The sequence below is a fragment of the Micromys minutus genome (assembly GCF_963924665.1).
Source record: "Micromys minutus genome assembly, chromosome: 1".
NCBI lineage: Eukaryota > Metazoa > Chordata > Mammalia > Rodentia > Muridae > Micromys > Micromys minutus.
In genome coordinates, this window is record NC_137969.1 from 102,993,649 (window position 1) to 103,007,417 (window position 13,769).

Below are 13,769 nucleotides of genomic sequence, written 5' to 3' on the forward strand. Positions count from 1 at the left end.
GCAGGTAAGTTCAGCAGGATGCATTCCTTTGAAAGAGAGGCTTTGGCTAAACTTTGTCTTTTGAGACAGGTCATTGGCCGGGCAGGCACCCTAAACTGCAAATCCATTTTGATTGGCTCATTAACTAGGCTAGTCCCCACTGAGTGGTTGGTATACTGGGCCAGCGGGTCTGCCTTTGGTCTCTTATCTGAGTCACAGGAACATCCTGTGGTCTGAGCTTCTGCAGAGGCATGTGACCTTCCTTTTCCCAGCTCTACTTCAGACAGCCTCAGTTGCTGCATTGTTTCTCCTCCAGGATTAAAGAACTGTGGGTCTGACTAGGAACTCTTTTGCATAGCGAGCAGAGGACATTGTATCCAAATGGAAAGTGTGGGTTGGTCCTAGAGGACACAGGAAAGGAGGGCTTCAGCATGTGCCCAGGGATCCAGGAAAAGGTACCAGACTGGACACTGAGGCTCTCTGAGACTCCCATGAGGACTTTCTGTCATGTAATGGAGATACCAGTCACAGCCAGCCAGTCTCTCCACCCTGCCCTGGCTCTGGGCAGCCAGATTCTAATCGGACTTTCCAGGCGAGCCCTTAACAGAGGGCTTCTGGGGAGGATTCCTTTCAGGAGAGAGCCTTCTGACCCTCTGAGGGTATTCCTGAGTCTGGAAGCCATTGCTGTCACCTACTCTTAAAAGGCAGTCTGAGTCTTGGTGTACTGGGACCAGGTTCTGGTGTCTGCAAAGTCCCTGTGATATCCCTACCTGTGTGATTTCTGCAGGTTTACATCTAAGGGATCCGTGAGACACCAGTATATGGCCAAGGCAGCTAGGAAGGCAAGGAGTTCACCCCCAGAATTTACGTATTAGGCCTTCTACAGTTTTATAACTCATATTCCTGAATATGCCTATTGGCATGGGTTCCAATTTCCCCAGCTTTCCCACTGTACATTTGTCTGTCTTCTCATGCCTTAGTGGGTAGAAGGCTGGGCTGGGGGCGCACTGACATCCCAGTCTCCACCCTTTCAGACACAAGAGTCTGGGTCAAAAACTAAACTACCACCTTTGGATTTTACAGCCTCCGAGTAAAATGCTATCCAGTATCCTGGGGAAGAGCAACCTCCAGTTCGCAGGGATGAGCATCTCCCTGACCATCTCCACCGCCAGCCTGAATCTGCGTACTCCTGACTCCAAACAGGTGTGTGGGTGCCCAGGCTCCATGGGCCCCAGGATAGACATCCCCAGGGGGCCTCCAGCTCAATGCTTACTGAGCCCATGCAGACCCTGCTTGGCCAATCCTTGAACTTGAGCTAATCTGACAGTCTGCTCATTGATGGATGAGTGGTTCTCTAGAATGCTGCTCTAAATGATGGCTGTGTTTGTTACCAGGAAACGGTGATGTCTGTGCAAACGTCTTGGTGCCTGCCCTTGTTTGATAGCCACACTTTATTGGTTTTATAGGCCACATCTTAATTTTAGCCTGCTTGCGGTAGACAGTGTGCTGCAGTTTAATAGGCAGGAGTTTTCTTCCTTGTAGCATCTTATGTTGGAGCCTCTTATAGTCCCTCCTGTCTCAGGGTTGATGGGTTTGGCATACCTACAGTGTAGACAGGTGGAGATCCAGGCAGCATAGCCACACTTACAAAGGCAAATTCCATCAAGGATGGCTGCATATCTGTGTGATGACTATGTCTTAGGTCAGTCAATCAGTCTGTCTGTCTGTCTACCTACCTACCTACCTACCTACCTACCTAACTACCTACCTAACTACCTACCTATCTACCTACCTATGTATCTACCTATCTATGTATCTACCTACCATCCCCAAGATGTAGATAGAGACAAATTAGATCTAATGTAGACATGAGGCTCGATCGGGGCTTTGCTGAGGCCACAACTTCTTGTTCTACCTTTTTGTCTTCCAGGGACCCACAGATTTCCCTTTTCTATCAGTTTTCTAAGGGTTGGACTAACCAGCTCTTGAGGCTGTGGATGGGAGATGTCTAGTCAACTTAGCCTTGCCCAGGCAGTCTTAAATTGAGCCCCAGCTTCTCATGAAGGCTGGCCCACTAGGATCTAGAAAGCCATGCAAACTGGAATCTGGCCTCTGTGGCACAAGGGCCATTCATTTTCAGGGGATATAACCCCCCACTCTTCTTGCTCATTCTCTTCTTAATGAAAGAGAAAGTCCAATAAGGACAATGCTAGGACAGCCAGTCCTGAGGCCCTGTTCTACCTTGGATGGTCCAGGTAGGGTCTACTTAGGTCTCTAATTCTTACCTCCTGCCATGTGTTAGGTGGGTCTAAGTGCAGTTTTCTAAGTACCCAGTAGGAACAAGCTAGGTAATGCAGGAACAGTCCAGGACATAGATAGAGAATATGACTGTGTCTTTCCTGTGTCCTGAGTTTAGGTCTCCAGTGTAGCAAATACAGAAAGCAAGGGCCTTTGCCTCTTCTCCCAGGGAGCAGACAAACAGCACCTACTCTGGAGTGCTGAAGTCTGAGCAGAGGGCTGGAGCAAATCTCTTAGAGGAGAAGCAGTACTGAGCAGAGCACCAGCTCAGACTTCTTACTCCCCCTTTCTCCCTCTTGAGTACTTGGAGGGGTGAGAAGAAAGCAAGACAATGATCTCACACCCAGTTCACTATGTGTGTGGCTTGTGTGTATGTGTGTGTGTGTGTGTGTATGTATGTGTGCACATGTGTGCATGTGTGTGAGGGGATATATAGTGTGTGCATATGGTGTGTGACATGTGTGTTTGTGGTGTATGTATGTGTGGTATGTTGTACGTGTACATCCTGCATATGCGTGTTATGTTTATGCTGTTTGCATATGCAGTATGATGTATGTGTGTTATATGTGTGTTGTTTGTGTGTGTGATAAAGTATGTGTGTTATGTGTGTGTTGTTTGTGCATGTGGTATTGTGTGTGTGTGTGTGTGTGTGTGTGTGTGAAATGTATATTATGTGTGTGGTGCACTATGTCTGTGCTGTTTTTACATGTGGTATCATATATGTGTGTGTGTGTGTGTGGTATATAGCTTGTGTGCATGGTGTATGTGTGTGTCATGTGTGTGCTGCTTTTTGTGTGGTATGGTGAATATGATGTGTGTGTGTGTGTGTGTGTGTGTGTGTGTGTGTGTTGTAAAACTTCAGCTGAAGATTGTCAATCACTATTCACCTTGATTTTTGAAACAGGGTCTCTCATTGTTCTGGAGTTCACACATTTCTGGCTGGCCAGTGGGCCCCAGAAACCCTCCTTTCTCTACCCCCCACCCCCGGTGCTGGGATCACAGGTTCCAGGCCCAGTTTTTCACATCTTCTGGGGGATCAAACTCAGGTCCTCATGCATGTGTGGCAAGCAACTTATCAACTGAGCCTTCCCCTCAGGCTTTGGAGATGTTTTATGAGAAAAATTAAATACACAAAAAGTTAAACACACAAAAACCAATTCATCATTAGACACTTATTCTGGGCACGGCACGGCACGGCACACTTGTAATCCGAGTGGTAAGGACACAAAGTCAGAAGAATCAGAAGTTCAAGGCCAGGCTCAGCAACATGAGTTCTAGACCGGCCTGGGTTATAGGAAGCTCTGTTTCAACTCCCACCCCAAGAAAGCAAAGCTCTGAAGTCCTGGCTCACAGCTGGGGATTTGGTTGACTTCCTGAGCTGCTTGCCCTCCTGTAGCCGGATTCTAGGGCAACCATGCTCAGCTCAGGTGCCTCCCAGCAGCCTAACCGCTCTGCATTTTCCTAAAACCTCAGGTTTCTCTGGATTGAGGTTTTGCAAATGTCAACATGCAAAGTCAGCATTTTAGAATATTTAAACATTCACCCTATAATGGTATGTTATTCCGAGTTTTACAGGAGCACAGACTCTTTCTGGTGCCGTGTGAACCACTGTCTTCAGGGACAAGGACAGAGGACACTGCTCAGAGAGAAGCCTGGCAGTGTCTGGGAGCTCTTTCCACACAGGAACTTTTCTTCAATGTCGTTACATTGTCTTTAAAAAGATAAAAATAGCACAGAGGACTTACGTAGCTTTTAGAATTTAGGGCAGCTCTTAATTCACTGTGTGTCTACTGAGTTCCACAGATGCTACATCTTATAAACCCGACTGAAATTTTCCGTTTTAAGATGAATGCGGAAGAGCCCCTGATCTTTAAGCCAGTGTATCATGAAAGGGTTTTAATTTTTGGGTACTGGCCTTCTGATTTATACATATGTAACATGAATGGGAGGGAGCCAAACTGGCCAGGCGTCCCCATTCTGCCTCTGCAGTTTGGGGGGGGGGAGCAGAAACTACACGTTGTAACATTGTAGTACATGTAGTTTTTTCCGTGTGTGTGTGTGTGTGTGTGTGTGTGTGTGTGTGTGTGTGTGTGCCAATTTGTCTTAGTCATGGTTTCTATTTCTGCACAAAACATCATGACCAAGAAGCAAGGTGGGGAGGAAAGGACTTATTCAGCTTACACTTTCATAGATGTTCATGACCAAAGGAAGTCAGGACTGGAACTCAAGCAGGTCAGGAAGCAGGAGCTGATGCAGAAGCCATGGAGAGATATTACTTACTGGCTTGCTCAGCTTGCTTTCTTATAGAACCGAAGACTACCAGCCCAGGGATGGCATCACCCATAATGGGCCCTCCCACCCTTAATCACTAGTTGAGAAAATGCCTTACAGCTAGATCTCAAGAGGGGCTTCTTTCTCTATGATAACTCTAGCTTATGTCAAGTTGACACCCAAATCAACAGTCTGTGTGTGTGTGTGTGTGTGTGTGTGTGTGTGTGTGTGTGTGTGTGTGTACATAAGTATGGTATATGTTTATGTGAGGACATGCATATATATGTGCATATATGTAGAGGCCACGGGTCAACCTGCATTGTCTTTAATCAGACAGTGTTTTTGGGTTGACTCAATGGTCTAAAACCTGCTCATTTAGCTAAGGTACCTATCTCTAGTACTGAGATTGTAGCCACTGCACCGGGTTCTTTTCCATGTGGGTTGCAGGAATTGAACTCAGGTCCCCCCTACTTGTAAGGTGGGTTTGGGGGACTGAACTTGAGTCCCCTACTTGTAACGTGAGCACTTCACCACCTGAGCCATCTCTCCAGGCCCACTTCTTTTCTTCTGCGCAAAGTCCTGGCCTCAGGTTGGAGTTACTACATTCTTACTTGGAACAAGCCTCTTGGCCCCTCTGGCCTCGTGTTCTGTGTTTGTAAAGTGGGCTTCCCAAAGTTCTCACTCCTCAGCTGCTGGGAGGCTTAAGGAAGTATTATTTCTGGTCAACCAGCAAGAGGGCAGCCCTCATGTGAGGACAGGTGACTGTCTGCCATCTTTGCAGTAGTCATTTTCTTGGGGGGGCAGTTCTTAGGAAATCTTGTCGTCTGTGTTGCTCACCAACACAACAGACCCTGAAGGACATGGCCAGGCACTAACGGCTCTTCTCCTGTCTTGTCTCCGCTCTGACAGATCATAGCGAACCATCACATGCGGTCCATCTCCTTCGCCTCAGGGGGAGACCCGGTGAGTGGCCTTTGCTTTGTCTCTCTTGCTCTTGCTGGGAATTTCAGAGAAGAAACCTCTCCTCCAAAGATGTGTCCTTGAAGACATGACACAAAAGTGTTTTATGGTGATTTTAGTGAAACTCCAGTGAACTATTCTAATAACGGTCCAGGCGATTTACCGTCGGTAAAACTTAGTCTAGGTAGAACTCCATTCTCATAAAGTGTACATGCTCGGGAACAATTGTGGTGTCCCCAGGGGGGGAAAAAAACAAGTTGTGAACCTAACTGGGGAAATTCTTTTTTGAAGAAAATAATGTTCTGTAAGACAAAATATTCATCAATAAAACTTGGCAAGCAGTCATAAGCCCTGAAGCTGTGCCCCCCCCCCCAGCTGTTTATGCCTCTTGGTTTTAGAAGTCCTCCCCCATTTTCTCCCTCCTTCTTTTCATTCTTTCTGTATTAGAGACTAAGCTGGGGTCAGCAGTGCTGAGCAATTGCTCTACCATCAAGTTACCACTTGGCTGTCACTTTAGTTGTTATTTGGTGGTGGGGGTGTGGTAACCTGTGAGCTCCCTCTATCTACCCCTAACTTAGTCACAAGGTGTCCGGAGATTCGGAAGTGAGGCCTCCTTGTAACTAGCACGCCATCGGTTCACCTGGGAGTCGCCATGGTTTAGATCAGATCCCTCCTGATCCAATGCCTGCCAGTGATGGGGTCCACCAGCCGGGAGCACGCCTTCCTCACGGGAGCAGTTCTGGAGGAACTGTTTAGACCCCAAACACAGCAGTGCCCATGTGTGCTTGTAGCCCACACTCCACTGGCCTGAGTCCCACACCCGGGACCAAGACCTTCACCAGTGTCCCCTCATCTCTAGCTCAAAGAAGCTTGCGGTAGTTGACTGGTGGGCAGAGGGAAGGTGCAACCACAGCGTCTTAAACATTGGTGGCCACTCAGTTTTCATTTGCATAAATAGCTCCTCTTTCCGGAAATTCTGTGAGATCAATGCGCAGAGGCACTCATGGTGACATCCTGGGAAACTAAATACATCATTTCTTTGTTAAAATGTTTTATTTTTTCGGGATATGCTCAAGACTATAAACCCTTTCATTTTTATCACCCCTCCTCCATGATTTCTTCTAGAAAACAAAAAGGAAAAGAGTAATTGACTAGCTGGCTGTGGTCACGTATGCCTTTAATCTCAGCATCGGTAGCACGTGACCAATTCAGGTGTAATGAGACACCTGTCATGCCCAGCAGGCAGGAGCTGAAGCAGGAGCATTGTGAGCTTCAGACTAGCCTGGGCTAGAGACCTTGTCCTAAAAGAGCGAGCAGAACTATTCGGGGCTCCTTTTGCCTTTCCAGGTGTATAGCTTTGCTGAGTGCCTCATTAGTCCACCCAGCAGGAAAGAGATAAAAATGACAAATGATAGCCAAGGGAGGACTTGGAAACACTGTTAATCCTTCTTTATCCAAAAAGAAACAGGTAGTGATGGCAACAGACCCAGATTCCTGGTGTTGAACAATCAGCAGGAGGGTTTGGGGGAAGCGGCTTAGTACAATGCTTCTTCCTCGTAAGCAGGCAGACTTGGGTTCCATCTCCAGGCCCCCCGGTGAAAATATGTTCACCGGGCACCGGGGTGAGGGGGATCTCAGCCAGCTTAAGTGGTGAGCTCCTGGTTTCAGCAGGAGACAGACCCTGTCTCAAAGGTTTTAGGTTGCCCACATTCCTTGCATGGATACACAAGATCCCCAAGAGGACGCCACAACCTGCCTCAGAAGCCTTGGGAATTGAGAACTGGGATGCAATAACCACAGAATAAGATCCTCACAGCCTCTTCTCTGGAACTCAGTGTGCCCACTGTAGACCTGCAGGGCCAAGAACTCTGTTCTGAATCTCGATACAGCAGGAAACAATGCCACATAAAGATCGTGATCAACGACAGAACATCTATATGTCTTAGCTTGGCCATGGGCTATCTGAGAGAAGGATATCCCTCCCCACCCATAGTGCAGTACTTTAGACTAGAGAAGGGGACCACCCTCTTCAACAAACAAACAAACAAACTTCCTCGCATGAACCACTAGAGCTGACTGGAGTTGATTTTGCTCTCTGGCTATGTCCAAAAATCAAACAGTAAGACTCCTCCTGTTTATATGTTTTACCTTGGACTCTAACTCCTTATCAGATTTGGAAGATACAGACGAAGACTGGAAAGCTGCTAGCACGCAGTTCCGTTATTGTCCCCCAAAGACAGTTTGTTATAACTAAAGGCACACCCTCCTGCCCAGCATGCTTCTCCAAGCTGTCTGCCAGGGTGTCAAGCTTTTCTTTTGGGGACCTTAGCTTTGTTACCATGGTACCCAGGTGATTCAATCCTTCTGCTAATTTCTTCTATTCAGATACAGCCTCCTTAGGCACAAAAGTGACAGCAATTTCGGTCAATTAGGGCAAAAGTATCCACTCTCTGATTCTTGAAAAAAATTTCCAGCTCCTACCATGTGGGAAAACTGGCTGCGAATCTCAATCCTGATCCTGAAACTGCACCCAAAACTAACTCAAGAACTCAGCAGCTATATAGATAGATGATCCTGATTTCTCAGCTTGTTTTAAAAGACCATAGAAAGTTAAACACAGTCCTGGAGATACACCCCAGGGTATGCTCCAGGACTTTGGTTTGCTGGCTAAGATGTTCCTAAGGCTCCTTGGACTGTTGTGACTCTCACATCCCATGAGTCTAGGAGAAGAGTAAAGAATTGTAAACTATAATCTGTATTTTTTACCAAGAATTTTAAATTCTCAGAAGATGCCCTTCCACAGACGCGAATGGAGGTCATATTTATGACCTTCCTGTTCTTTCTCTAGTCCATCTGTGAAATACTCAAGACCAGGAAATGTACTTGGCTCAGAGAAGCCACAGACACAAGGGTTTGTTTGTCTCCTCCACCAGAAAGTCTTCCTACCTCTGTTTTCTTTCGACTTGGAGGGTACCACACCCACCCATCCCCCACCCCCTCCACACTCCTGGCAGGGTTTTCTGGATCTCTGTCAGGAGGGGAAAGGACATTCCTCTTGGAGGAAACAGTACAGGCCAGCACAAACCACTGTGAGTCTGACAGGGGCGGAAGGTGAGCTTGAAGTCCTTTGGAGCATAAGATTGGGAAATAATTACCAAACAGGCTGACCTTTCAAGTTGCCCTCTGCGGATGGTGTGCGTGCCGAGTGGGTTTTAACCTGCTACCACCTACAATTTGGGAAGAGAGCTTCAGTTGGAAAATTGGCCTGTGGGGGTAGGAAGAGCCAGACCACTGTGGTGGCAGTGGTCCTTAGGCAGGGTTCCTGACGGGCGACAAGCATACGAGAGGAGAAATCAAGCAGAACAGAAGGCAAGCAAGAAACCCTGTATTGATTTCTCTTTCTCTCTCTCTTCCCCCCCCCCGCCCCTCTGCTGTTGACTATGAACGGGTAGCTTTAAGGTCCTGCCTCAGTTTCCCCACACTAAGGAGCTGTACCCTGGAAGTGTGAGCCACAGAAACCCTTTCTTCCCTAAGTTGCTTTTAAGTCAGGGTGTTGGGCACAGCGACAGAAGTGGAACAAGAAGAGTTTCTGTTTGGTCGGCAGAGGGGATGGAGCATAGAGCCTTGTGCTTCATCGTAAACACTCTGTGACCACACCCCAACTTAAACAGCTCTTGAGGACTAAGCTACCCAGAAACCTTCAGGCTTTTTTGGTTTGTTGATCTAAGTGTTCAAAAAAAAAAAAAAAACCAACATTGTAGAGAAGTCTCTCTGCTTTTAGGAATTAGGAAACGGGAGCTTGAGAGATGGCTCAGTGGTTAAGAGCACTTACCGCTCTTCCACAGGTCTCAAGTTTGGTTCCTAGTATCCACATAGGGTGGCTCACAACAGCCTATAACTCCTGTTCCAGGGACCCATACCTCTGCCCTCCATAGGCATATGCACTCATGTGCACATATCCTGTCTCCCTTACCAAACACACACACACACACACACACACACTTAAAATCCTAAAAACAATAATACTTTAAAAAGGATTAAGAAAACAGCCAGGCCCCTGGCTACTTTGCTCAGAAGTGAGTGTAAGCAGGCTGCCTCTCCTGGACCATTAGGGCCTCAGAAGGCTGGAGGAAACCCATTTCATGCCAAGGGGTGAGACTTCTACAGAAAGCCAGTGGATTTTGTTGTTTCTTTGACAGTTACAATGTTTTAAATTAGCACACACACTGTTGTCTAACATAATGAGGTTTATTGCAACTATTTCCTGTGTGTGTGTGACATGTGAGTTTCAAGTGTATATATGACATTCTTTGCTCATATTTGAGCATTTGCTTTCCCCTGAGCCCTCCTTTTCCCTGCAGCCCATTTCTACTTTGCATATCTTTCTTTCTGACTTTTACTTCACTTAATAGACTGACTCCTGATTTCATCCATTTTCCCAGAAGTGAGATAACGTCATTCTTTATAGCTGTATAGTACTCCACTGGGTAGCTACATCACATTTTCTCCGTCCCATCATCTGCTGAAGGACAAGTAGGCTATTTCTGTATCTCACCTGTGATGAACATCCTGTCTTTGATCACCTAACCTAGAATTTTCCCCTACAATTAGTTCTCAAAGAATGTCTCCAACCCCATTTGGAGCTCCAATGGAAAACTGGGGTGCAGCCTAACTCTCTGTCTTAAACCTTCAGGGGATTCTCACAGGAACTCAAATTTGAGGATTGCTCACATACACATTACTGACAGTCATACTTCTTGACTTGGGTTCTCAAGGAGCTTTAAAAAGGTCCCTGTGGCCAGGTCTCAGATCCAAACCAGCTTAGTCAGATGAACCAATGGGACCAGAGCACCAGTTTTGAAAGTCTTTAAGGACAGCCAACACGGGGAGGTCAGACTGGCAGCATGCCCCCAGGAGAGCTGGGTAGTGCTGTCTAACTAGTGAGGACGTGATTCCTCATGCTCTGCCCAGTCTCCACCCAGATCTCTGAGGATTTCCAACCCCATCCAAATTTGAGGACTTGTCTCAAACCACGTCTATTTTGGACCAATTCTGTAAGCAGTATTTGACCTTCCCTTTCTTTCTCCTTCCCCTCCTTTCTCTCACAATGCTGAGGAACCTTGGGGTTCTCCCACACTAGGAAAGTGCCAGCCTGTGAACTTTCCTTCCAGCTGATTCTGGGATGTGTGATGGGTGGATGAACAGATGCTCTGCCTCCCTCTGGCCTTACCTCTTGCTGTGATGAGTGATCCAAACAACTCTTTTTTCTTTCCACAGGACACAACAGACTATGTTGCCTATGTCGCCAAGGACCCTGTCAATCGTAGAGGTAAGCAAGGCTTGGCCCATTTAGTCATTCACTTGTGTGAATCCAGGCTTAATACTGTGAACCAGATGTTCCCAATTACCTCTGCCCCTTGATCAAACCAGCACGTATCACGAGGCACGATTAAGGCTAATGGAGGCCTGCCAGAGTAGCTTGTCACCTGGCTGAGAACCCACTGGATGCTGAGCACCACACTCGCACCTGTTACAGGATGACCGAGGTTTGATATACCTGGCTCCCATGACACCTTGTGCCCTCATGCCTGGGACACACGACACCTGTCCATCCTCCTGACCAGCTTCACACCCAGTGTACACACTGTCCTGTCTCCTGCTCTGGGGCCCAGCACCTCAGCTCAGGGTATGCTGTCTTTTTACACCCACCCTTACATTCAAGCTTCTGGGACCTCAGACACAGGCTGAGGAGGGGGATACCACGTAGAAAACCAGAGTGGGTAATAATACACTGGGGGAGGTGGGCTCGGGGTAACCACCCTTGAACACTAGATAGCTTCCAGTGCCAGTCACAGCTAAATGTGAAACATCACTGACAAGACCCAGTGGACTTTGTCACCATGCAGAGGGGCCCCGCCCTAGGTGGCAGCCTGGCTCCTCCCTCCCTCCTGGCCCTCTGTGCTAGCAGCTGCTCTTGTCACTTTGTTTATACTCTCACAGATATATTTCCTCCATCTTGTAGAACAAACAAACACACCCAGTACGCATGACATCTAAGACTGTTTTGACGCCCTCCTCCCAAATCTGTATCTTCGATATATGTTCGAGACAACCCAGAAGGGCGTATTAACATAGGACGGGAGCGCTCCTTTGGCTGCAGGGGCTTCAGTAAACCCTTCTTCCATCGCTAAGTCTTTCTGGAGCAGAAACCTCCTGTGACAGTTAATACTAATTGTCAGGTTGACAACACCTAGAACCACCTAGTAGATGAACCTCCGCTCTGCTTGTGAGGTGAGGAAGAGTCTATGTTGGATCAATTTAAGTGGGAGAGCCCAGCCTAACTAAGGGTAGCATCCCCCATGGGCTGGAATCCTGAGGTAAATACAATGGAGAAAACCATCTGAGCACCTGTAGTCACCCCTCTCTGCTTCCTGACTGTCTACACAATGTTACAGCTGCCTCATGGCTTCCCCGGTGTGATGGATTGTACCCCCAAACTGTGAGCCCAAATAAGTCCTGCCTGCCTTGAGTTGCTTTTGTCAGGTGTTTTATCACAGCGATGGGCGGTTGTGACCTGTGACTAGAGGCTCTTTCTGAGCAAGGCAGTAGAAAGTAAATAGGACAAACGTCCTTGCAAACTGCTTCCGACTTGGCTGTAAACTAGCCTGTGCTGGGTGCCAGGGCACAGACCCGATACCCTGTCGGTGACGTTTCGAAGTTGAGGAGACAAGATCTTACAGGGAGTCTGGCTTTGCTCTTCCTGTTCTTCCCCATGCAAACTGAAGCTTCGTCCGGCAAGAGTCCTCTTTAGGGTGGCGGGGAGAAAAGAGGGTTCCCGTAGAGAACACAGCACAGGGTCCTGGTCTAGAAGTGCTCCTGGTCTCCCTGAACAGAGCTGGGACAATTAGACAGTTCTGTCTATTTGTCTGTCTGTCTGTCTGTCTGTCTGTCTGTCTGTCTGTCTGTCTGTCTCTCTCTCTCTCTCTGTGTGTGTGTGTGTGTGTCTGTGTGTGTGTGTGTGTGTGTGTGTGTGTGTGTGTAAACCAGAGAACTACATTGGGATTCATTCCTTAGATACTTTCTACCTTAATTTTTGAGACAGAGTCTCACTGGCCTGGAATTCTCCAAGTAGGCGAGACTAGTTGGCCAGTGGGGCCAGGGGCTATTCGCCTTCTGCCTTCCCCGGGCTGAGCCTGCCAGCTTGTCCCATGACACCTGTTTTGTTGTTGTAGTTTTGGTTTTGGAGTTTTTTTTGGGGGGGGTGTTGTTTGTTTCTTTATTTTGTTTTTCACAGCCTTGGTCTGAGGAACCAAACTCAGGTGCTTCTAAGGCAATCGACTTTACCAATTAAGCAGTCACTCTGACTTTTCTTTACAAAAAGTAAGAGGTCTGAGGAGAGAAGAGAAGGGGCTGTGGTGACCTTGAGATGCTTTGTTAGCATTAACACTAGCCTGTCTTCTCTGGTGACAGGACATAGTCAGTGTTGATCCCAGGTGACCAGGGTTACGCCTTCGACAGGCAGGTCTGTAGCTCAGAGCACCTGAGCAAAAGTCCTGGCTGCAGGCTTAGATAGCAAACATAGGTGACAGCATTTAAAGCAAAAGGACATGTTGTCTTGCAGTTTTGAAGATGGGATACCCAGTTTATGGTGTCAGCAGGGCCATGTGGGTTCTCTCTAGGTTTTGCAGGAGAAGCCCCTCCTGTCTGCTTCTGGCTTCTGGGAGTTACTGGTGATCTCCACTGTCCCTTGGCTGGCAGGTGTGTCAGTGAAACCTATCCTTATGTCCTCTTTGTGTCTGCGAATACCGGAAGATGTCCATGGAGCTGAGACTTTATGGTGGCTCAGGGCCTCTTCTATCCCACAGTTACCTTGTTTTAACTAGTTACATCTGAAATTGCCCAGTTTCCAAGTAAGGACACCCTCTGGGGCCCTGGGGTTAGGATTTTTGGCAAACCTTTTTTCTTTCAGAGGATATAATTGAACGTACAGCGTAAGCCAGCCTCTTTAACTATTTTAGCACCCCCTCTCCCCCTCCCCCAAATCAGGGCAGGCATGGAGGTGGGGTGGTATCAGGTACTGATCCCACAGAATTCTGTCGGGGTTAGAAGCCGTGGAGTCTGTTCTTTGTTTTGATTTGCCTCAAATTAACTGCAAGCGATCAAGGCAATTTTGTTTTTCAGACTTCTTTAGTAGGTCAACAGTTCTCAAAGTGAGCTACGCTTGAAAGTTACTTAGGGTCCTTGTAAGAAAAAAATCTCAA

At 47.5% G+C, this 13,769-nt stretch overlaps 1 protein-coding gene across 1 annotated transcript in view; it reads left to right on the forward strand.

Moving 5' to 3' along the window:
* Nucleotides 1–13,769, forward strand: part of SHC3 (SHC adaptor protein 3) — a gene marked incomplete at both ends in the record, with an annotated part of 124,128 nt that overhangs the window by 78,053 nt on the left and 32,306 nt on the right. The window contains 3 exons of the mRNA XM_080920524.1: nt 1,063–1,182; nt 5,458–5,511; nt 10,786–10,837. Of these exons, the coding sequence (XP_080776650.1) occupies nt 1,063–1,182; nt 5,458–5,511; nt 10,786–10,837 (226 nt within the window). The remainder of the gene's footprint in view (nt 1–1,062; nt 1,183–5,457; nt 5,512–10,785; nt 10,838–13,769) is intronic.